The sequence below is a fragment of the Trichosurus vulpecula genome, chromosome 5 (assembly GCF_011100635.1).
Source record: "Trichosurus vulpecula isolate mTriVul1 chromosome 5, mTriVul1.pri, whole genome shotgun sequence".
Taxonomy (NCBI): Eukaryota; Metazoa; Chordata; class Mammalia; order Diprotodontia; family Phalangeridae; genus Trichosurus; species Trichosurus vulpecula.
In genome coordinates this window covers 303,198,692-303,222,810 of record NC_050577.1, presented here as the reverse complement: position 1 = coordinate 303,222,810, position 24,119 = coordinate 303,198,692, and the positions used below count along the sequence as shown (strand labels likewise).

Sequence of the window (24,119 nt, the reverse complement as noted above, 5' to 3'; positions counted from 1 at the left end):
CCATGAATGTTCACTGGCTGGGGAATTCTCCCCTTCCTCAGCTCTGCTCAAGTTTCAGCTCAAATGCCACCTTCTGCAAGATGCCTGCCCTCTGAGGTTACTTTCCAGTTTACCCTGAATATATCTTAAATGTAAATAGATTTTAAACATGTTGACTTGACTTTCTTATAGCAAAGTATTGTATCATTCCATTTTGATTTAGCCATTCCCCAAATTAGATAATATTTGTAAAGCAGTTAGCCTGGTACATACTTGGTAGGTGTTATAGAATTGTCTATTGCCTTCCCTTCCCTAGTCTATGGGCATCAACTTTGTTTCCAGTTCTTTGCTACTACAAAAAAATTTGCTATTAATATTTTGGGACATTTCTTTTTGTTACCAATCTCCTCGTGGTCATATTCTTAGCAGTGGAGTCTCAGGGATAAAGGATATGGACATTTTGGTCACTTTCTTAGCATGATTTCACATTGATTCCTCGAATGCTTGTAGTGTTCATAGTTCTGTCAACTTTAGCGTATCTGTGTTTTGACAGTTTCTTCAAGGTTGATTATTCAAATCTTTTGTCATCTTAGCCAATTTGGACAAATATTTTTAAGCACCTGCTCTATATGGAGTTCGACCCGTTACCTAGCAAGACCTGAAGAACACACACACCATTGTGAATATTTTCCTGTTTTATTAGCACCTTGATTCTAATCTCTTAATTTTTTGTTGTATTGAAAGTGGGCAGAATTATTGGCTGGGAAGATTCCCAAACATTTTAACGTGTTCTTGTTTGAGACTAATGACACACTCCTTGCTTGCCCTATTTAAGTATGAATTTCAAGTCCCTGAAACAAAGTGTCATGTTACATGTTGCTAATGTTGTCCTGTTACTGATTTAAGCTTGGAAATGAGAGACAGGAGAAGTTTGGAAATCTTAAGTTGTTTATTTCAGGCCTCAGAAATAGGATAAGTGTGTATTCTTTCAGCAGACCAGATTTTTGCTAAATGAAATATATCTTACATATTCACTTCTATTTAGATGAGTGGTTTGTTTTAACAGGAAGTAGTTATTTTGTTTCTTCTTTGTGTGGGAATGATGGGGAAGGTAATGATTTTCCTATAAATCTTGACTGGAAAATTATCATATGGTCAGGGTTATAATAGAACTCAGAGATGTATTTGAAATTTTCTGTCCCTCCCACTTTGGATGGGTTAAAATAATGTCTGTTCATTAAATTTTATCAGTGAGAGCCATCCCAGAAGTGGAACGTACAGCCTGGTGGTTCACTGACTGTGTTCTAGATGAGACTTGGAGGTGGCAATTACTATGAGACTAAGATGGTGCTCTGTATACCTGGATGAGAATGTGGAATCATCTTGAAAAGTTCGGAAGTGATCCAGAATGCCTTTATATAATCTTTGGAAAGCTCTGTGATTTCTGCATTGGTACGGATTGAAAATATTCCACACCTACCCATTCTGGTGGAAACACTCTCTTACAGAAGCTAGGGACTGTGATGGAGGCCTCCCTTCTGTCCTGTTTTCTTTTTCTTTTTCATCTTGCGGTTCTCATTAGGGTTATCCATCTGCTGTCTGTCCTTTGTGCTGAGGGTCAGGATGCATTTATTTCACCCTCACAGACAAAGTATGACACTGAAGACTCACAAGAGCCTATGAGCAAATACAGAATCATCTTGAAAGGAATCCATTAGTTCATTACTTCTCCCTATGAGGTAAAGAAATTGGAAACATCTGAACAAATAGTCGTTGGCCATTGCAGAATTGCCAAGTTCTGAATCTCAGGGAAATCTTGGTTTAAGCCCTGCCTCTGACCTATACTAGCTGGATGACCATGGCACCACTTCACCTCTCACTTCATTCCTTACCTTCCCCGGGGAGCTAAGACTTGTGGTTATAAATGAGCTGCTTATGTCCCTCAGTGGAGGAATATCACAGATCTGGCCCAGGTTTTATATGCCTCTTCTTGCACACAAGTTGCCATCATTAAAAAGTGGCCACTTAACACCCATCATGCATCTTTCCTTTGCCTTTTGGATTCTTTGTAATTTTTGATATTTTGAGACCATAGTATTCCATTACTACCAACCATAAGACATGACCTAGAAAACGATAGTTCGGGATCATTTAAAAGACTGAATTTACTCAAATTCAGGACAGGCTGATAACCTTCTCTTCAATTCCGAGTTCTCTCTTTCTTCATCTTTAGCATTTTTAAAAGATATACACATTAAAGGACTAATTCACCCAGTTCCTATCCACTTCTAAGCTGGGCGAATTTGCTTTTTTCCACTTTGTTTTTCTAACGTAGATGGTTAAACCATTCTTTTTTAACATCACTGTAGATTTCTCTGGGGAGATTGGTTAGTTCTGGGACTCAATGCAATAGGCACTACACAGAATGCTTTCACAGGATGACTTTGAGTAGGAACCCACCATATAATAAATGCCTTTGAGAGAGGATAAATTGTAAAAACAGCTGTAAATGCCATGAGTGGCTGAGGATAAATCGTGTAGGAGGAAAAAAGTGAAAGTTAAATTGAAGCCACTGAAAAGGAGTCAGTGATGGGATATTTTCAGACCTGCAATAAGAAGGCTACATTTGGAGTCAAACTCTGTTCTCTCCTCTAAATCTTCATCTCCATTCAGCTTCCTTCCTTTTTATTAGTCTCCTGACTCTTGGAATGCTTCCTTATTCCAGAGCCAGCCTTAGAGGATCTCAACTCTCCCTGTTGACTTGGCTACCTCTGCTCCCTTTACTCAAATTAGTTGGGCTAAAATTAGTTCAGGTAGCTGCTGTTTCCCTGCTGCTATTTTGGCACCAGGAGCTTAGAAACAGGTTTGGGCATGAGCCTGGAAAGCGATAGAGTGAGTCAGATTGCTAGAGATCACCTCGAGCTTTGGAGTTTTGAACATTATATGAGAAGGGCAATTCCAAGGGTGGGAAAGTCAAAGACGAAATTAACTATGGGAATTAGTCATGGCTTCAGAAATAGTTGTTAGTTTCTTATTTGAAATGATTTGAAAAACCTCAGCGCCTGCAGTTGGGGAGATTACCTACTAACTTCTGACTGAGTGCCAAGTGTGGTGATCAAATCTATAGTGATTCCTTAGCTTGATAACATAAATAAAGTTCAGGATAGGGAAGGGGAATGGTACAAAATACCTGTAGGTAGTTGGCAAGTAATCAAACCAGCAAGCATTTCTTAAGTGCCAACTGTGTGTCAGGCACTGTGCTAAGGATACCAAAAAAAAGCAAAAACATAGTTCCTCCCTTTGAAGACTTCACAGTCTGACAGAGGAGACAACACACAAACAACTATGTACAAACACCTCACACAAAGGATAAAGTGACAGGCATGTCAGAGGGAAGGCACTAGCATTGAGGGGGAGAAGGCCTGGGGAGCCAGGATCTAGAGATGAGAAGACCAGTGTCACTGGATTGTAGACAACGTGGAGGTGACTGGAAAGGGAGAAAAGCATCAGGTTAAGGGCTTTAAAAGTCAAACAGAGGAATTTATATTTGATCCTGGATGTAATAGGGAGTCACTGGGGTTTACTGAGTATGTACATATGTGTGTTTATGTGTGTATGTGTGTGTGTGGGGGAGTGATATTATCAGACCTATGCATTACAGGAAGATCACTTTGATAATTGAGTGGAAGTTGGTTTGGAGTGGGACAGGCTTTCACTAGCCTGCTGTGAGGTGATGAACATCACCAGGGTGATTATAGGGTCAGGAGAGAAGGGGGCATACATGAGAGATATTGTCAAGAATCAACAGGACTCAACTATTGACTGGATATGAGGGGTGTGCAAGGCAAGGAGCTGAGGATCACACTGCGATTGTGAACCTGGGGGACTGGGAGTATGTTGGTATACTCAGCAGAAGGAGAGAAGCTAGGAAGAGGAAAGAGTTTGGAAGAAAAAGAATGAATTTCATTTTGGACACGTTCAATTGATGGTATCTACCGGACATCCCGTAGGCAGTTGGCTGTATGAGACTTGGAAGTCAGGAGAGAAGCTTGGGCTGTATATAGTGATGGGAGAAGCATCTGCATAGGGCTGGTAGTGAGACCACCCAGGGAAATAGAGCACGGGGAGAAGGGAAGAGAATCCTGGGGGATATCAGGGGCAGGATCTAGATGAAGACCCATAAAGGAGACAGAATCATAGAGTGATCTGCGGAGAGGTCAAGACAGAGGACTGAAAACCAGTCCTTGGATATGTGGATTAAGAGCTCATTGGTGACTTCAGAGAAGGCAGTTTGGGTTGAATGCTGAGGTTGGAAGCCAGACTGCAGAAAGTTGAGTAGAGAGTGAAAGAAAAGGAAGCAGGGTTAGACGGAGTTCCTCAAGGCGAGTAGACACAAGAAGGAGGAGAGATGGGGCAGTGATTGGATGGGATTGTGAGGATGGGGGAGACATGGGTGTGTTTGTAGGCAGTAGAGAAGCCTCCAGTAGACAGGGAGATAAGTGAGAGAGGGGGAAGAAGGGCCACCTCTTCATATGAGACAGGAGAAGGAGGAGGGAGCAGGGAAAAGTATCTGGGTGGTATGAGATGAGGAGCTCTTGGCAAATGGCCTCAACTTTTTCAGTAAACTATGAGGCAGGGAGGGAGGGGAGCCCAGGGAGGTTTTGGGGATAAAGGCCTTTGGCAGTGGCATTGGGGGTGAGTGGGATGGTAGAGTGAATTGATTAGCGAGGTGTCCAGGGATCACATTGGCACAGTGAAGAAGACCCTGTTGAGATTATGTAGCATATGGTTATAGTGGACCCAGCTGGGCACAGTTTGGTGATCTTCAGTTTTGTTCAACTGTATGTTAAGAATAGGTGTAAAATTGGGGTGGAGGTAGTAGTCCGAGGCTGGGGTTTGGTGGGGCAAGATCAGCATGAAGGGTGAGGGGATAAGGTGAGTGAGGAGGGTGGTGGAGAGTTGAATGGGTTCACTGGAGGTTCAGGATGGGGAAAGGAAGGGAATAGAGCCGGTGGAGGGCTGTTGGCTTGGGAAAAAATTGAAGGAAGGTTTGGTGGTGACAGCCAGGAAGGACAACAGAGTTGGGGATTGTAAGCAGAGGGAAAGATGGAATGCCTACAGAGTGTGATGGATGGATCTGATAAAGAGACTGAGAAGGCTGGTGGATGGTGGCCAGATGGAGGGTGTGGCTGTCACTATGTACCTCTGGGTGGGGGAGGAGGACCGGATGGGACCTTAGGCTATTCCAGAGAGCATCATCCTGAATGGTAAAGGCTCCTCAGATGAGGGCAGGAGTTGGGGTGGAGAGAAAGACAGTGAGGCTGGAGGGGGTGCCCTGGAGGTCAGCAGACAGCAGCCCCCAGTCTCGTTTGGGCAGAAAATATGGACTGAATGAAGAACCTCAAAGGAGAAGTTCCTGAGCAGTGGTGGTACAGGGAGAGTCTGGACATGGCCGAGGGGAGGGAGCAGGGAGGATTCTGACTCCAGGGGATCATCCAAGTCCTCTTAGCCCAGTGCCTGAAAACATAATGTCTCTTGTCTATGTCTCCCTTACCCCCACACCCAGAGACACCAATCACCTCCTGCCTGGGTGGGTGGGTCGGCTTGCTCCAGTGTGTCTTCCCTTCAGTTGCCAAGGCGATTTTTCTAAAATGCTAGTCTGACCCTGTGGACTCCTGTGGCTCCCTGCTGCCTCCAGGATCAAACAGGAAGCTTTTCCCACACTAGCACCCTCCTCCACTTTGAGGAGCTGGGTGGTGCAGGGGGTAATAATTATGGTAGCATTTATAGAGCACCTACTATGTGCCAGGTGATGTGCTAAGCAGGTACTATTATTATCCCTATTTTACAGTTGAGGAAACGAAGCCAAACTGAGGTTACGTGTCTAGCCCAAGGTCACACCGCTCGGCAATGTCTGAGGCCCAGGACCCTACCCACCAGACCGCCTGGCTGCCTCACAGTGTAGGGGGTGTCCTAGACTTGGGAAATTGGTAATATGAATGCAATGGAATGTTATCATGCTGTGTGCTGTTGTTGTTGTTCGGTCATTTCAATCACATCTGATTCCATGATCCCATTTGGGGTTTTCTTGGCCGAGATACTGGAGTGGTTTGCCATTTCCTTCTCCAGCTTGTTTTACAGATGAGGAAACTGAGGCAAACAGGGTGAAGTGACTGGGCTAGGGTCACACAGCTAGGAAGTGGCTGAGGCAAGATTTGTGTTCAGGTCTCCCTTACTCTGGGCCCACTGTTCTATTCACAGTACCACCTAGCTGCCTCAACTATTGTGCTGTAAAAATGGTAAATTTAAAGAGTTAGGGAAAACATGAGAAAACTTAGGAAGAAATGTAGAGCAAATAAAAGCTGAACTGCAAGAATATTTATAGTGACTATAATAGTCCAAGCAGCTTGGGCCTTTGAACAGATGACAAAACACATTTTTCTTCTCTTGGTAGGAAGGTTGGGGACTATGGATACGGGATACCACACAATGCTTTTGGGTCACCCCCCTCACTCAGGCTGGGCCAGTCCCACCGATGATCAGCAGACGAGCACTGCCCTCCCCATTTCTGCCCCTTAGATAACCTGGCTCTGCCCTCCCTGCTCCGGGGGTTGGCCGTTGTGATGCCGGGTGAGTGTGGATATCCACTGCAGGCTGGAGCTCTGGAGCTCCAGAGATCTACCGGCCAGAGTTGGATCAGAGGCATAGGCCTCCATGCCCAGCTGCACTTTTTAAGAGCCAGTTGATCTAGTGGTTGTCTTTGTCTAACTGCTTTTCTTTGTTATAAGGGATGATTGTGTGTGTGTGTGTGTGTGTGTAAGAGGAGCAATATTGGGAAATGATGGTTGGGTCAAAAAAAAAAGCACCGAGAAAACTTATTTAAAAAGAGGTTCACTTTAAGGAGAAGCTTGATGTCCCTAGAGCACCACCATGCAGTTTCCCAACAGCGCTTGAGCTCACTGTCTTCCCTCTGTTCTCTATTGTAGGACCCGATGTGTGGGCTGTCCTATGTTAGGCCACTAGGTGGCGCCACAGTGCATAGAGCCCTGCAGTTGGAGTAAAACTAATTTGAGTTCAAAATTGGCCTCAGCTGAAGCTCACTCACAGATAGGTGAGTCTAGGGACTCTGTCACCCGTTTGAACTCAGTGTTAGATGTCATCCATGAAGTGACACACATCTTTGGCCAAATATTCTCTCTTTTTTATGTGTTGCTTGATAGTAGCAGGGTCCTTGAGCAAAGTGACCTCCACTAAATCCGTTTGCTGGCTTCTAGGTTCTTTTGGTCTCCTTGTTATGGTGATGGATTTTCATTGGTTAAACCTCTTTGGGAAATGCTGAAAGTCTGTGAAAGTGTTTACTCTTTACGGAACGAATGGAAGGAGGAGATGGGCTATTCGGTGTTAAGAACAGCATTCATGAAGAGCCGGAGTAAGGAAGGTGGGCGGAAGTCAGAGTGTGGATGGCCTTGGATGCCGCAATGAAGAATTTCTGCTTTATCTTAGAGAGGTAGGGCAGGTGACCATAGAGACCTTCATGCTCAGCAAACATGACGAAGTAAATCCTAGCCTTCCGCTTCCTGAAGGCTGGGTGTGAAGGAGCGAGACACTCTGGGCAGCACCTGTACTTTGTTCAATTTATGGAGCATTTAATTTCCCAGAGACTGGAACTTTGAAGTTGGTTGATAATAGATAGGGAAGGACAGTGACTAGCTGGAAAGGAGTCCCAGCAGGAGGCCGCAAAGTCCTTCAAGGGAGAAGGAGGTGGCAGGAAAGGGCCTTGCAAATCTAGAGCCAACTCTGGAAATATACACTCTGTATTACGTTTTATATAAATATATAAAGTATGAAGTATACGTTTTACATAATAGAATAAATTATATGTTATTGTAGATCATAGAAATAACATTTATATAAAGTATAAGTATATTCATATATAATATTCATATTATTATTTAGAATCTATAACAGATTACACATAATAAAATTATATATTATATATCAATTTGCATATATTTATATTTCTATAAAGGCTATAAAATAAACCTATTGGAATATAATATATTACCTAAAATATCTATAGATATATAGATGTATATATACATATATATCCTTTCACTATAGAAAAGAATACCCAGCCTAGAAGGGCCACCGCCCATTCCTTCTCTTCCTCTTCCAAGCCCTGTTTCCAGCTTTGGGTAGTGAGACTCCAGGATGATGCAGATTCTTTCTACCAAGTGAGTTTGTCGGGGATTTTTGTTCTGCATGATAACAATGATAATGAGAACAGCACGACCTCCCGTTCCACTTTCAGATTTTTACACCTATTATTGGTGGACAGTCCAGTGGCTCCTTTGGAGGCTTGGTGAGACTGGCCTCTGTTTTCTTGGGGTTTGCTGAGATGTTGGACAGACCACAATATCTTGTTCTGTTTTTTATCAGGGTGGGACTAGGAATGAGGCTATTTCCTGAGCACCTGAAATGGTAGGATTTCTGTGATTCTGGAAATCCCCTTGGTAACAGTCTTCTCTTTATACAGTCTAGCAGACCTGAAGCTTGAGCACAGAAGTGGCTTCATTGTTGTCTTAGAATTAATGCCTAGGGCTTTGGATAGGGCCTTGCACACTGTAGATACTCCTGTGCTCAGCTAGTTGAGGTTCCTACTAACTCTTATCATACTTCCTTGTCCAATACAAGCCTTAACTTTATAGCAAAATCACCATGATGGGGATTTCCACATAGAGAAGCACTGTGAATCCCCAGGAAATTGTAAATCATGTGTATAAAGCATTGTACTGCCGACACTGCCACTCTGAATCCTAGGTCTGAGTGCTGCCATGCTTTTTTAACTAGCTGCTTCTAGCTTCGTTCCCTTCCCCTTTCTGTTCTTTCCCCCCTTCTTTCTCCCTTGCTCTAGAACTAGCAGCAGCCTCCCCTATTTTGTTCCCTCAAAGTTTCCACTCTGAGAGGTTTCCTATATGTTGAGCAAGAAATTCTCAGTTCATGGCTGTCAAGGTCTTTAGGATTTAAATGAGGGTCATCCCAACAAATGATCACTCTTAGGCGCCATCTACCTTGTGAGGACTATCCAATCTACTTTCTAAATTTGCATCTCTATAGCTCATGCCATAATGAAGGCCAGGGGAACCTGCTGCCTGGAGGCTACATGTGGCCTTCTAGGTCCTCAGCTGGGGCCCTTTGACTGAATCCAAACTTCACAGAAAAAATCCCCCTAGTAAAAGGATTTGTTCTGTAAAACTTGGACTCAGTCAAAAGACCTCACACAAGGACCTAGAAGGCCACAAGTGCCTCACCCCTGACTGAGGCCACAATTGAGTTTTGATGTTCAGGGTTCCTCTAGTTTTTACTTCTAAGTTTGGAGAACTTACCCGTGTAAATGAGTGGGCTGGGAAAATGTACAGAGACCGTCTGTACATAGGAAGAAAATCATTGTTTCTGCTCACTGCTAAGCAAATCCCTGGCCTTTTCACATCGAAATGCTGCCCCTGAAAGCCCATGAACTGGGCAAAGCCTGAGAGGGCCTTTCCCCCACCCCTCTACATCTTTCCCTGGGTCCATTGACATATACCAAGGAATCTGTGGACGTTGAACACAACAGAAAGAGATTCTCACAGTTAACACATTTAGGGTTAGTAGAAGGAACGCAGAGATAGCTATTTTATGAAACTCACATTAGAAAGTGACTTGGCTTCTTTCAGGACTTGGCTTATATCTCACTTCCTGCAGAAGACCTTTCCTGATCCCATCTCCCCCCACGCCCGCCCGCCCCCCCCCCTCCCACTGCAAGGGCCTTCCTCTCGAAGGTCACCTTCCACCTATTCTGTACATAGCATCTGTGGACCTACATCTGTACATATTCTCTCCTTGATTAGACTGTAAGCTCCTGGAGGGCAGGGTTGTTCTTTTGTTTGTTTGTTTTTTTCCTATTTCTTTGTATTCCCAGTAATAAATATAATGCCTGGTCATTTATAAATCCTCTTTGGTTGAAAATTGACCATCTTACTGTTGCCTATACATGCAATTCCATCCACAGAAGTGGTCCCTTATGTCTGGAATGCTTTCCCATCTGACCTTTACCTTGTATGATCGCTAAGTTCAAACACAGCTCAGGGGCTGGCCAAGATGATCTAATTCCCCTAGTTACTGGCACTGTCTCCTTCTTGAAATGACTTTGTATATGTGCTTTATATGACCTCTCTTGGGTTAAAGCAAATATCTGGCTTCAGGATTTTCAAAAAACTGGTATTTGGGGGGCAGCTAGGTGGCGCAGTGAGTAGAGCACTGGCCCTGGAGTCAGGAGAACCTGAGTTCAATATGGCCTCAGATATTCGACACATGTACTAGCTCTGTGACCTTGGACAGGTCACTTAACCCCAGTTGCCCTGCCAAAAAACCAAACAAAACAAAAAAATTGGTACTTGGGATAATGATACAATCATGAGCTTTATTTTTAGGTGACACAACAAGCAGATGTTTAGTGCTCGTGTGTACCCCCCTCAAAACACACACACACACACACACACACACAGTGGCCACATAAGCAGACAGAGGTTTGTCCCCACATGTAAGAAACTCACCTCACCAGGGGAGAGCAAGGGAGGGAACACGTTGTTCAGGTGGCAAGATCCTATACCCTAAGAATGAGCTTGGTTGAAAATGGGTAATTGGTGACAGATACAGGAGGGGGCATTCCTAATGAGATCTAGATGTGATGGAAGAGTTCTGGGGTCCTTTATTGGAAGCAGACATAGGTGATGCTCAGGTGGGGGAGTTTTTTGATCAGGCCCACAGCCTGGTGGGAGTATCTAAGGGTAGTGCATCTGGTGAGAAGCTCAACCAGCCAAGAAGCTGCGAGCCTTCTCCCCTGATACCAAGCTGGCTGCTGGGCCTCTGTTTGTGTGGGCATTAGGACCACTTGCCTGAGGGACTCCGTTTTGGAACTCTATCGTATAGCATGACATCAAGCTAGAATCAGACCCTGATTATATCAAACAGTCTATAAAGTGTATGATTTGTATTTTTTCTTGCATGCATGTTGTGTCCCCCAAGTAGAATGAAATCTCCTTGAAGTAGGGACAGCTTTGTTTTTGTCTTTGTGTACCTAACACATGGAAAATGCCTTGAACTAAATAAATGTTGGTTGAATTAAATTGAATTGATTTGTCTGGTTTGTGGTCCATCTGTGTGTGTGTTTGTGTTCCCCATGTCACATGTCCTTGGAGAAGGTGTGCAGTATTGGACTGGCCAGTTAGCTGCACAAGGTCTTAGGCACAGAATACACCAAAGGTCTGGGCAGTGATGACTCTGTGGCACAAGGTTGGCAATAGTTATGACATTGACAACAATACAGTGACATAGGCTTTTCCTCCCAGGATTCTTGGGAAGTTCAGATGCAAAAATGAAAATACAACTGCTTGCAAACTTAAAGAGATATATAAATGTCTGTTGTTATTATTACCTGCTTTCCTTAATCTTTCAGGCATGCCTGTGTTCGAAGGTCATGACACTGTGTCGAAGGGTTTGGAGAAATGGATGACCTCTTAGAGATATATCCAAGCTGGGATTCATGATTCAGATAGACTTGGCCTAGAGACTCTTCTGCCTTTCACATTCTGGGATTCTATGAAAGGTCAGAGAAGGGAATGAATGAATGCATGAATGACATTGGTTAAGCTCTTACTGTTTGTCAAGCACTGTGTTAAATTTTGAGGACACAAAATCAAAAGCAAGATAGCCCTGCTGTCAAGGAACTTATGTTCTAATGGGAAGACCACATGTGGGAGAATAGTGGCCATGGGAGGGAGTTTTGGTTTGGGAAGTCATAGCAATGGTGAGTCACCTAACCTGTTCTTTTCAAAATCAGTGGTAACACTGGTGTGATTAAATTCCATTGGCTTCCTGTTTTCTTTAGGACCAAGTATAAACACTTCTGGTACTTGTGTAAATTCTGTAAACTCTTCTGTTAAGTTCTGTACAACCTGGCCCCTTCCTATCTTTCTAGTCTTTTTACATATTACTCCTCTTCCTGAGCTCTACAGTCCAACTAAATAAGAGCCCTCTGCATAAGAGGGAACATTGGTAGAGGAGGTGGAGACATCATAGTTGAGCAGAGTAGATGACAAGCTGTCCAAGGTGGAGAGATTGCTGGGATGTGAAGCTCGGTCCATTTGTCTGCACATGGCCGGATGGAGTAGGCTGTGTGAGTTTATCCCAGAGCAGCAGGGTGGCCAAAACATGGCCTGGGGGTGGACCCCAGTCATTACAGTTAGTGTGAACCACAAACTTTGGGAGAGTTCATGGAGGAAGTAGAAGTGACATTCAGTTCTGTGTGTTGGGAAGATTATTTTGGCAGGCGTGTGAAGGATGGATTGGAAAGAGAAGATTCCAGGGGTGGAGAAGTCATGTAGGAGGCTGGATCAGTAATCTAGGGGCAGGGCTTCTTCAACTGTTTCTACTCTTGACCTACAGTTTAAGAAGCTCTGACTAGGGAACAAACGATGAAGGCCTGATCTGGGGCTGGTGATGGAGAGGAAGGATCTGTGCCATGTCAGAGATAAAGGAGAGCTGCACATAGGAGGTGAAGAAAAGCTAAGATTTTGCTTAGTTTTCAAGTCTTAGCAACTGGAAAGATGGTGGGGTTATCCATTGCAGTAGGGGAGCTGGAGGAGGCACAGTTTGGAGAAAAGATGGTGCCCACAAGCTTTGGTGAGCTTGATGTGTTGGTAGATATCTCGATGGAGGTGTGTCTAGCAGATGGGTGGAGGTGTGTAGGCAGAGTTTGGGGAGAGATTGGGACTGGGTACCTCGATTTGAAAGTTGATTTTTGAACTTAGATGAGATTACCCAGAGAGAAGAGGACCAAAGATGGGGCCTTCAAGAACAGTGAGCCAGTGAAGAACAGTGAGGGCTAGATGGCAGACCGCTAAGAAGAGACTCAGGAGAGAATCGTGAACCTGAAGCCTCATCAGAGGACACGAATTAAAGCCTAGGGATCACCTGGTGCAGAGAACTCAAGGAGGTGGGGGACTGAGGAAGAGCCGGCCGAGATCATTGCTAACCTTTAACAGAAGAGTTTCAGTGGAGGGGTGGGGCGGAAGCCAGATTGCAAGGGCCTGAGGAAGCAAGTATAGTCAGCGATTTCTGTGGAGCTGGATGTGAAAAGGGAGTGGAGCTCTAAGAATGGCTTGATGAAGTGGTAGGTAGAAGGGAACTTTAAAAAGAAAAGTGTGAGGGACTGCTAGGTGGCACAGTGGATAGAGCACCAGCCTTGGAGTCAGGAGGACCTGAGTTCAAATCTGGCCTCAGACATTTGACACTTACTAGCTGTGTGACCCTGGGCAAGTCACTTAACCCCGCTTGCCTTCCCCTGCCCCCCCCCCCACATAAAAAGAAAATTGTTATTCCACATTGTATTTTGACAAAACAGGTATTTGTAGTTCTTCAGTCGTGTCTGATTCTTCATGACCTTATTTGGGATTTTCTTAGCAAAGATCCTAGAGTGTTTTGTCATTTCCTTCTCCCACTCATTTTACAGATGAGGAAACTGAGGCAAACAGGGTGAAGTGACTTGCCCAGGGTCACACAGAGAGTAAGTGTCTGAGGCCAGATTTGAATTTAGGTCTCCCTGACTCTAGACCCAGCACTCTATTCCCTTAGCCATCTGGCTGCCCTCCATACTTCCCAACACACACCGAAGACACATCTCTTTAGAAATTGTATTTCTTGTAATTGGGAAATGTTTAATGAAATAAAATGTATTTTAAAAAATGAAATTCTGTTTCTCTCCAAAATAGTTACCTTGTGGCTTCATTAACAGAAAGGAGGGCTGTGTCCTTTAACTCTAGTTGTGAGGCACTCTTGGCCACTGCGCTTGATCAGTGTGCTCACCTCCCCGTGCTGATTTTGTCTTGTTCTAGTAGGTGTGTGCGCTTTCCTTTTGGCACTGCTTTCTTCCTTGTACCTTGCTAAGGATCGCTGGTTTAGATCTGGAAGCAACTTTGGCGATCCTTCAGGTCTCATTGGATAGATGACGAAAGCTCTTGGTCCCAGAAGTGAAGGAACTTGTCTGAGGTCACACTGCCCAGCTTGGTCTGAACTTTGCTCTTCTAATGCTACCCCACCTCTTTCCATTATATCATTCACTCCGCCCTTCCCAAGTGGCTTTGATTGCTTTCTATTTGTTGTCGTCTCTTATGATACAATAATATTCCTTTATCTCTAGAGACCATAACTTCTTCAGTCATTCCCCAGGGTTGGGCACATGGTTTTTGTCATCACAGTGTTACTGTGAACGGTTTTGTACAAAGGGGTCTTATCTTGCTGTCAGTAAATTCTTTGGGGAGTAGTCTCGATAATGAAATCTCTGGGTCAAACAGTATGAACAATTTTGGGCAGAAAGAGCATAAGTCCAGTTTTTTTTTCCTAAAGGAAGGCTTTTAATAGTTAACAGAACCCAACATGGTGACAGGTAACATGAGGATGTTTGTAAGAAATTGGAAAGGCCCCAGTAGGTAGTAAGAGAGTGAAGATGGCCAGGAGAGGGTAGTGGCACAAGGTAATTGTCATTGCAGTAATCAAGCTCTCGAAGGAGATAGGAGGGGATGGGATGTAAGAGCAGAAGGGATTAGTATTAGATGGGACTGGAGGAAGGTAAAGACATCAAGAGCTTTTAAAGTAGGGAAGAGCGGAATGAAGAAGCAGAAGGTAGGTGCATGGTCATTTACTGAGAATTAGGGGCATGGGTGGGGAATTAAACCAAGTTGAACAAAAGGACTAAGATGCCATCCTCCAATGAGTATGGAGTTGGAGCTTGATCCTTTACATTCATATCTGACTCAGTGCCACTAGTTTCATTTTCATTTCTTGGAGTCAGAGAAGCCATGCTTAGGAAAGTCAGTCGCCCAAACATCAACCTGCTTTTGATTATAAGAGAATTTTTGTCCCCATACATTTGTGATCCTTAAATTCATCTTTCTGATTTTTATTGCTGAAAATTTGGGGGAAAATGATCAAAGTTTGGGACAGTTATTGTTTTAAGGGTGGGGTGAAGTCAGGCACACTTAAACCCTCTTGACAGAGCTGGGAAAGGGCACAACTTTTCTGGAGATTAATTTGGAATTAAGCAGGGAAAGTGACTAAAGTGCCTGTGCAGTGATTGGGGATAGTCCTAAGGAACATGCTGAAGTCTTTGGGGAGGCATGCTTTGTCTAGACACAAAGTCAGGCTCTGTTATTTGGGGGAATGACTGAAAAATCAACTACGATATATGATTGGATGGAATATTATGCGTTAGGAAATGGTAAGTATGAAGATTTGAAAAAACATGGTAGGATTTGTAGATGTTTCTGAACAAAGTAAGCAGAACCAAGAGGTCAGTGTATATAAGGAGAGCAGTGTACATTTCAGTCACTAAATAGGAAGTCATTCTTTGAGGAGATGAAAAACCAATCAAGGTTCCTCCTCACCGAGAGAAGAGGGGGGCAGGGGAGGGTGCTGCCAGGACAGGATAGGTCGCCCAGCGTCAGCTCTGTCTCTGAGTGAGCTTGTTTCAGATGAACTGGGCTGTTTCCTCACAAGGGAGCATTAGGTGGATATTGAAATGACTGTGATGTAAAGATAAAAATGTAAAAGAGAAATAAAGTGGATTTTCAAAGTTTTTAAGTAAAATGTATTTTTTAAAATAATAATTACTAGCATGGAGGGCAGCACTGGAGTTTTTCGTAGTTATCTTTCTTTGGCCTGGGTTTGCTGTGGCATCTGCTGAACTTTTGGACTAGAGATAGAGCACATGTTTTCCTAAGCTTAGACAGCCCTTGTGGGAAGGGTGGCCCAGGGTCAGGAATTCCACAGCTGACCTTGCCTCATAAGAGTTGAGTTGCTCAGTCTCAGTTGATCTAGATGAAACTGAACTTTTGGTCTTCGTGGGTCAAAGGGACAGACTAGATTCAGTAATTCTCTCAAGTTAAGAAGATTTGGGGCTTTTTGGAATCCTTGGGCCAGCTCTGCAGAAACAGCAGAGGCCAGCAGCAGTGAGGGGCCTTTCGCTTGAGGGAAAGCAGGCAGGTTTGTTTGACAGGAAGAGCAAAAGGCAGGTCACCTTGTACTTGGGAAGACCCAATTAGGTCATGTTTCAGTGATTTCAGAAAATCCGGAGATGTCTGAGGTCCCAGCAGTCAGGGTTGTTTGGTGGGCTGTAGGGAAAGGAGGGGTTCCTATAGGAGTAGGTTGGGGGAATTTCATGGGGTCAGGCTTTCATGACTCAGGAGACAGATGGAACTTGCTTGTGTCTCAGAGGGAGTTAAAAAGTGATGAGAGAGAATGAAGTTTGATAAGGAATCAGTTGCCTAATGAGGTAGAGGCTTCCTGTGTAGGCCCATAGGTTTGGCCTGGGCCTCCTCTTTTCCTTCTGGACTGATCTCATCAACTTCCCTGGGTTCAATCATCATTTCTCTGCAGATGATTCTGAGATCTGTTTATCCAGCTTTAGCTTCTCTCATGCATACTAACCTCTCATCCCCAACCAACCACCTTTTGGACATTTTGAACTGGATGTCCCATAATCATCTTAAACTCAGTAGTCCAAAACGGAAGTCGTTATCTTTTCCTCCCAACCTCCAGCCCCTTTCTAACTTGCATATTACTGTCGAGGGTACTACCATTCTCCTCATCATCCAGGCTCACACCTGCAGAATCATCTCCTGCTCCTCAGGTACAGTGTCCTTTTCTGCCTTCACAGCATTTGTCCCAGAGTTCCCTTCTCTCCACTCACATAGCTACCGCCTTGGTGCAGACTCTCATGTCCTCACGTCTGGACTATTGCATGGCCTTCTACCAGGCCTCCCTATCTCAAGTTTTTGCCCAGGCGTCCAAGGGATCTTCCTAAAGCATGGTTTTACTATGTCAACCCCCTATTCATTCAACTCTGGCTCCCTATTCCCTCCAGGATCAAATAGAAAAATCCTTTGGTTGACATTCAAAGCCAATCCTCACCTGCAACTTTCCTCTGTTTTCAGTCCTCTTTCACCTTACCCCCCAAACTCTGAAGATGCAGTGACACCAGCCTCTCTGCTGTTCCTCCTACATAATGCCCCATACCTTTTCACATCCTTGTTCCTCTGGCATCTTCAAGAGGCCTTTCCCAGTTTCCCCCAAACTCCCACTGTTGTTGCGCGCGCGCTTGCGCGCACGCGTGTATGTGTGTGTGTGTGTGTGTATGTATGTAGTTGTTTGCATGTTTTCTCCCCTTAAGAATCTGAGGACAGTGAAGCCAGATCCCCTGCTTTTCCCTTTGTTTGTCTCCTCAGTACTTAGCATACTGCCTGGCGAGAGTAAGTGAAAGAAAGAAAGAATGAATAAAACATTGATTAAGCACTTCATATGTGCAAAAGATAGCCTGTGACAAGTGCTGGAGTGTACCAGCAGAAAAGTCAAATGGTCCCTGCTCTCCAGGAGCTCCCGCTCTAATGGGGATACGATACCCAGGGAAGGGTTAGCTACAAGTCAGATGGAAATAGGCTACAGTTCTTTGGGGGCAGCAGCAAAGCAAACATTCTAGCCTTGTCTTTCCTGCCATTTCCAGTGATGGAATCCCATCTGCTTCTGATGCTGGACCACCAGAGGAGGCCAAGGACCCTGGTGGCAGCAGGTCCTCCCTCCTTATGGCTGCAGCCCCTGAAGGATCAGGCCCCAGGCTGCATCTCCTCAGGATAAGGGCAGAAGGCATGGGGCAAGTAGCATGGCCATTCCCAAGGCCCTTGGGTTTTGGGTCCTGAGCTGTCTCCATCAGGGTTTGAGGGGTGATAGATGGTGGTCAGGTTGATGGAGGGGGTCTTTCTACCTGCCTGATTCTTGCTACTTCCTGCCTCTACTCCAGGTTGCCTTGCTGCTTTAGCTAGGCTGGCTTGCCGGCCCTTCGTGTGGTAGTTGGTTGGCAGTTGGTGATGATGACTTGTCCTTCTTCTACAGGAGATCCTTCCCTGGATGATAACCATGAGGGCTGGGCAGGGCGGGTGGTCCGGGGGCTCCTGTGCCCATTTGCCTGGGGGTGGCATTTGGTGGTGTGGTGATGAGGAAGGCAAGGTCCTGCCTGATTCCTCCCCTCACTGATGGTTGTCCTGATGGGTCTTGAGCTGTAATCTTTCATGACATTCGTGTGCCCCCATTTGTTTGACCACTCCCCAGTGAATGGGTGTCACCTTTGTGTTCAGCTCTTTGCTCTCCTAACAAGGGCTGCTGTATAGTAAATTGTTTTGTCTCATTCACTCTTAAAGATTCAACCATCCCTTGCATTCTGGAGACTCTTCCATCTCCCTATTCAGCCTGACCTCTGTTCTGAATTCTAGACTCATATCTTCCCTGGATATCTCACCAGCATCTCAAATTCAGTATGTCCAAAAATGGAGGGTAGCACATTATGTTTGTGCAAGACTTGTTCCTCCTCGTAAGTCCAGTCTTTCTATGATCCCAACTTGGGTCTTTTCTCCAGTTTGGAAACCTTGAGGTTCTCTGTGATTCCTTTCCATCACCACTAATTTGCAGCCAGATTGCCCTTAGCATTGCCTTTCCTATCCATAAGCTCTTTTCTAGGCATATGGCCCCTCCTACTTCAAGGCCTCATTACCCCTGACTTGACTCCTTCAGGAGCTTCCTAACTGGTCTAGCCCCCTTTCGGTCCTTTCTTCGGACTGCTGCCAGATGAGTCTTCCTTTTCCCCAAATTGGTCGGGTTGTATCTCTTCTGGCCCCATATTTCTGGTCAGCTCTAGGTCTTTATCTCATCTCTGTACTATACTTTTCACTCCCACCAAACTAGAGGATTATGTCTCTGAAACATGCCTTGTATGTGCCGCCTCTTTGCTTGTGCCCACACCGTTTATGTGCCTGGAGTTCCCTCTCTTTCCTTTTTCTTCTGTTAAATCTCTGCCCATCGTATTTTGTTCACGTGCCTCTTTCCCCACAAGACCTTCCTTCCCCAATGAAAATCTCCCCCCTCCCTGCCGCCCCCAACCCCACATGACCCTTGTTTGTGACTCCCTAATACATTTACTTGTGTAGCGTGATGTAGTAGAGTTATCTGGGGAAGTCTCGGCTTTGTCTCCCCATTCAGTTAGGAAATAGTTGTCTTGTCCAAACTTTGTATCTTCTACAGAAAAAGACTCCCAAAGTTGGAGCTTTAATACAGTGTCAAATTTTGGAGGTTGCATTAATTCCTTAAACCTGCTGAAGTCAGGTTCCTTAAAGTATGCTTTCTTTCCTTCTCTGATTTTTCATCTCCTTTCCTTTCCTGAACACGAACACTTTGTTCTGATGAGGCTTCCTGAGTGGTACCTTTAGAACCTAAACGGCCTTTTCTGTGAGTAACAATGAAATTTAGGTGGGCTCTGGCTAATTGATTCCTTTGCTTTCTGATCTTTTCCCTTTGCATTCCACAAGTTGGAGACTCTGGCCTATTTCCTTCATTTTACAGTTAACTTCTGGCTCCTTAGACTCCCAGAGGCATCTTTGGCGACAGAGACTGTGGTGGCCTGGAAAGGGCAGGGAGCTCGGAGATAGCTGGAGAGGGCAGGGGGCTCGGAGTGAGGAAACTTGCCTTCTGGTCCTGAGACTGTTTGGTCTGGGGGACGTCAGCTCCCCTCTTTATGCTTTGGAAAATGGAGATATTCGATTAGGTTGTTTCTAAAGGTCAGATCTAATGAGATTATGTATATGAAAATACTTTGATGAAGACAAAAGTGCTGAACATATGTGAAGTGAGTGACCATCAGAGATCTCCATTGCTCTAATACCCTTATTCTTTCCTCTTCCCATTTTCCTTTAACCTGCTCTCAACACTGACCTTGAGGGCCTTTTTTACCGGAGAGCCCAAACCATAAGGTCTTCCTCTTCCACTTGTCTGTATGTGGAAAGCTGCCGAAAGGACAGCCTCACACATAGCAGGCGGTTCAGGGGGCGTTTAATTGACCTATTAGGAGCAGTAGTCAGTTGACAGAAGACTAGCAGGGGAAAAGAAGTAGGCAGAGGGAAAGATGTCCCCCAAAGGCTCCCGAAGGCAACCTGCCGGCATCCAACCCTCTTGCCTTGGGGATAGTGGGAGGGGTTTGGAAAGGCTGGGATTGCTTCGTGTGCTAATTGTGTTTAGGTTCCTCAGGCCTTTTTCCTTGGAGCCAGCCAGTCTAGTTAGTACTCCTCTCTCTTCCTTCCCATTGCTGCCTCCTTGAATCCTTCCCTGGGAAGTTCCAGTCCTTGTAGCTGATCAGGTCCAACTACTCACACCTGTGGGCACTTTTTCATGTAGTGAGAAGGAATGGACCTTAGGACCCTGAGTGGAGTCTCAAACCTGCCTCCGGGGTCCCCTACCCCCCCACCCAAGTTCTGAACTCAGAAGACGAAAGGACATGAATGCTTCCGTATGAGGCCCTGCTTTTCCACTTACTAATTATGTGGTCTTGGCAAAATCGTATCACTTCTGTGAACTTCAGTTTCCTCATCTGTAAAGAGACAGTCATACTTGAGTGGTCCGTGTCACAGCATTGTTGTGAGTCTGAAATGAGACAGAGTTCTCACGTACATTGTAAACCTTGAAGTGATGTCCATGTAAATCACAGTCATCACATATCTAGTTATGTAGGTACAGTGGAAGGAATACTGGATTGGAGCTCTAAGCCCTGGCTGGGGGACTTTCTTTACCTGCCTGAGCTTCAATGTCCTCATCTGTAAAGTGGGCTCACAAGACTTAGACTACCTACCTCACAGGGCTGTTGGGAGGAAACTCATTTGTAAACCTCAGAGTACTTAGGAATTGTAAGCAATTATTCTTATTCTTACTAGCTTTTTGCTAATTATTCATGGAATTTTGGAATTACAAAGGGCAAAGAAATATACCAACCCTACTATAACCCATTTGTTAATGGACCAAAGGGAGTTGGAAACACAATTCCCTTAACAAATTTTGGTGGCAAAATTGTGCGATTCCCCAAAGCGTGTGATGTATCTCGTAGGGGCTTGCGAGGGGTCAGTCGCAGGGGTCAGCGATGAATAGGGCTTTTCTCAAGTCAGCACCTCTGCCTAGGTTGATGAGGACAGTTCTTGTGGATAGTCCTCCCCACGTTGGGGGCCACGTGACGGAAGCATGTTCCCTTAGCAGCTCTCCTTGGGCTCCAGAATTACGGAGTAGGTGAGGGCTGGACTGGTTTTGGAGGTGATGAGAAGTGACGCCTCTTCTCTTGCCTTGCAGCTTGGTGAGCCCTATCACCATGTTCTGGAAGTTTGATTTGAACACAACATCCCATGTCGATAAACTGCTGGACAAGGAGGATGTAACTCTGCATGAGTTGATGGATGAAGATGACATCCTACAGGAATGTAAAGCGCAGAACCGCAAGCTTCTGGACTTCCTCTGCAAACAGCAGTGTATGGAGGAGCTGGTGAGCCTCATCACTCATGACCCACCCCTGGACATGGAAGAGAAGGTCCGCTTCAAGTATGTACCCCTGCTGCGGCCCTGGCTCACGTTCACTGGGCGCTGGCTCAGGAAGGTGATCTATCTGTAGCTGAGGGCAGCTGGGACCCTGAGAGCTCTCATTGCACTGATGACATTGTCTGTTTTCCTACAGCCTCAGACCAAGCCGACAGAGCTGTTTTGTACAGTTTCTTCCTTATAATGCTAAAAAAAAGTCTTCAAGTCCCATGAGTGTGCTTTTTGGCTCACATTTCTAGGAAGTTTATATTCGATGTTATCTGAGAGTTCATGTTTTCTTTATGAATGAACATCTTTGGCCAAAGCAAAAATATTGATTCCATGGCCAACTGTGGCCACGTTAACATTCAGTTTCCCCAGAGCTAGAAATGCTGAAGCCCAGGTTCTAAGCCATGAGAATTAGACTGCCGAAGCAGACATGGAGCTTTCTAGAAGATAAAGGAGTCACGGTGGTAGCCAGGGCCCTGGTGACTGCAAATAGAGACATTAGAAACATGATAGTTGAGAAAAATTGGAAAGTCTGCAGTCAGCACTAGTGCTTGTCTTGAAAGCCTTTTCCATAGATGTGTGACCCTGGGTGTGGTCATGCTTCTATTGTAGATGACATTTCCTAGTTGTGAAGGTGAGACACGGGGAAATGGAGGAATTTAAAAATAGTTGTTGTTTTCATGGCAAATGATCCAAGCACATATGAACAGCCTTCCTGGAAGGCCTCGGAGCACTGAGTCTTCATGTGAAGAAAAGCCCCAGGAGAGAAGACTTGAGGGGAGGGAACATATAATTGGGAAAGTAGGGTAAAGCTAATCAGCTTTTAGCAGGTTGCATTGGAGGTGATGGAATAGCCAGTTAGAGTGCAGATGAGAGATGATTGTTGCAGTTGTGGGACTGGAAGCCACCTTCAAGGGAGAACGTGTAGAGAGAAGAGCAGGTGGTCAAGGGCCAGGCCTTGGGGTACAGGTACAGGAAGAAGAGGGACCCAGAGCCCTGATGGGAGGGGCCCCATCCTCCTGCTGTCTGGCGCTCGTTCTTGTTGATCCCCATGTAAGCCATGCCCACAAGCTTCCCCCTTCCAACAATGGGCCTTTCCCCCCAGCTGGCCCCGTCCCTGGAATGCCTTCCCTCCTCCCATCTGCATTTCATTCAAGGCTCAGCCAACGGGCCACATCCTGTGCGAGACTTACTCGACTCTGTTAGTGGTTGTTGCTGCCACCCCTCCACCTGATCATGTGTGCACTGCTCTGTTTAGGTCTCACATCCCCGAGTGGACTGTTAGCTCGGTGAGAGGAGGGATTTTTTTCCCCCTTTTGTTGAGCACTGTGCTAGAGGCTGAAGAGAGACAGAGAGAAACAAAACAATCTCTGCTCTTAAGGAGTTTACATTCTACTTGAGGCAAACAGGGTGTAGACAATTAAGCACTACCCTGTTAAAAAATCCAGTCAGAATAACTTCTAGCAGGGAATCATGATGGGTGGATCACCTTTCTCCAGCAGGTGGCGCCTGAGCTGAGCTCTAAAGGACGGTAGGGACTTGGCAAGGCAGGTGTCAGGCGGAAATACATCCCAGTCACTGAGGACCAGCAGGGAAAGAGAATGACTTCGGGTTTGGACTCACTGAGTTGGAAATGCCAGTGGGAGAACCAGTTGGAAATGTCCAGTAGGTAACTGGCGGTGCAGGACGGAGCTCAAGAGAGACTAAAACTGGAGCCATTTGCATTGAATCCCTGGGAGCAGGCAAGGTCATAGAGAGAGAAAGGCCTCCTCCTTAGGGGTCGCCATCACCAGGGCTCTGCTAGAGCCAGAGCAGACCAGCGCGTCCAAGTCTGAGCAAACAGAGAATAAACTGACAGCTTTGGAGTGTCAGGAGCGCCTCTTCAAGAGTCGGTAGAAATGCACACGACTCCATGAGCAAACAGATGTGGCTATCAGAAACTAAGCTCCTCAAAATGGGTTTGCAGTTGAAAGAAACAATAAGAGGGTCAAGAGATATCTCAAAACACGTGCCCCTCCCCCCATTATCAGAAAGGACAATAGAAACAAGTTTCCTCTGCCCAGGAGACTGAGTTTGAGGCAATGTGGTCAAGATGTAATTTACTAGAAACTTTTGTGTGATTTTTAAAGACAGTTTTTATTTCTGCAGAAAGGAGAAAAGTACTTTTCAGCAGTATTTTTTTGGGCTCTCAGGAATACTGCCTCTTTGTTTGGCTCAGGTCTTCTAGAAACAACTTTTCAAATCTCCATCATGAAATTTCACACCTAGAGGAAGCTTCTATTAAGCTTGATTGATGTACTATTATATACAGAAAAAAATACCATATGTCCTCTGTGAAGGGCTTATGGGAAAACAATAGATAAGAATCCTAGGTGATAAGTCACAGACACATTAACTCTATATTAGTGATGGGAGCAGTGATCAGTGGAAGCATGTGTACACACACACACACACACACACACAGTCTCTTCTTTAGCTCACAGTAGAGATGGAGGAACAAGTAGAAAATGAATTTTTATTTGCTTAGCCTGTAATTGCCAAGACTTATTATTTAAAGACTTCTGAGATGTTAGCTAATGAAAGTGTATTTGGTAAACCTGCTTTGTTGGTTGTAAAATTTCAACTCATTGGTCAAACAATATTATTTGTTTATATTCAAG

General features: G+C 45.1%; 1 protein-coding gene across 7 annotated transcripts in view; it reads left to right on the top strand.

The window, feature by feature from the left end:
- Nucleotides 1-24,119, top strand: part of PPP6R2 (protein phosphatase 6 regulatory subunit 2) — a 127,620-nt gene that overhangs the window by 35,884 nt on the left and 67,617 nt on the right. For 6 of the 7 annotated variants that reach the window (XM_036758848.1, XM_036758842.1, XM_036758845.1 and 3 more), the window contains 2 exons: nt 11,477-11,626; nt 21,229-21,474. In XM_036758848.1, the coding sequence (XP_036614743.1) occupies nt 21,248-21,474 (227 nt within the window). In that variant the 5' untranslated portion in view covers nt 11,477-11,626; nt 21,229-21,247. The remainder of the gene's footprint in view (nt 1-11,476; nt 11,627-21,228; nt 21,475-24,119) is intronic. The other variant, XM_036758844.1, reaches the window with a different exon arrangement.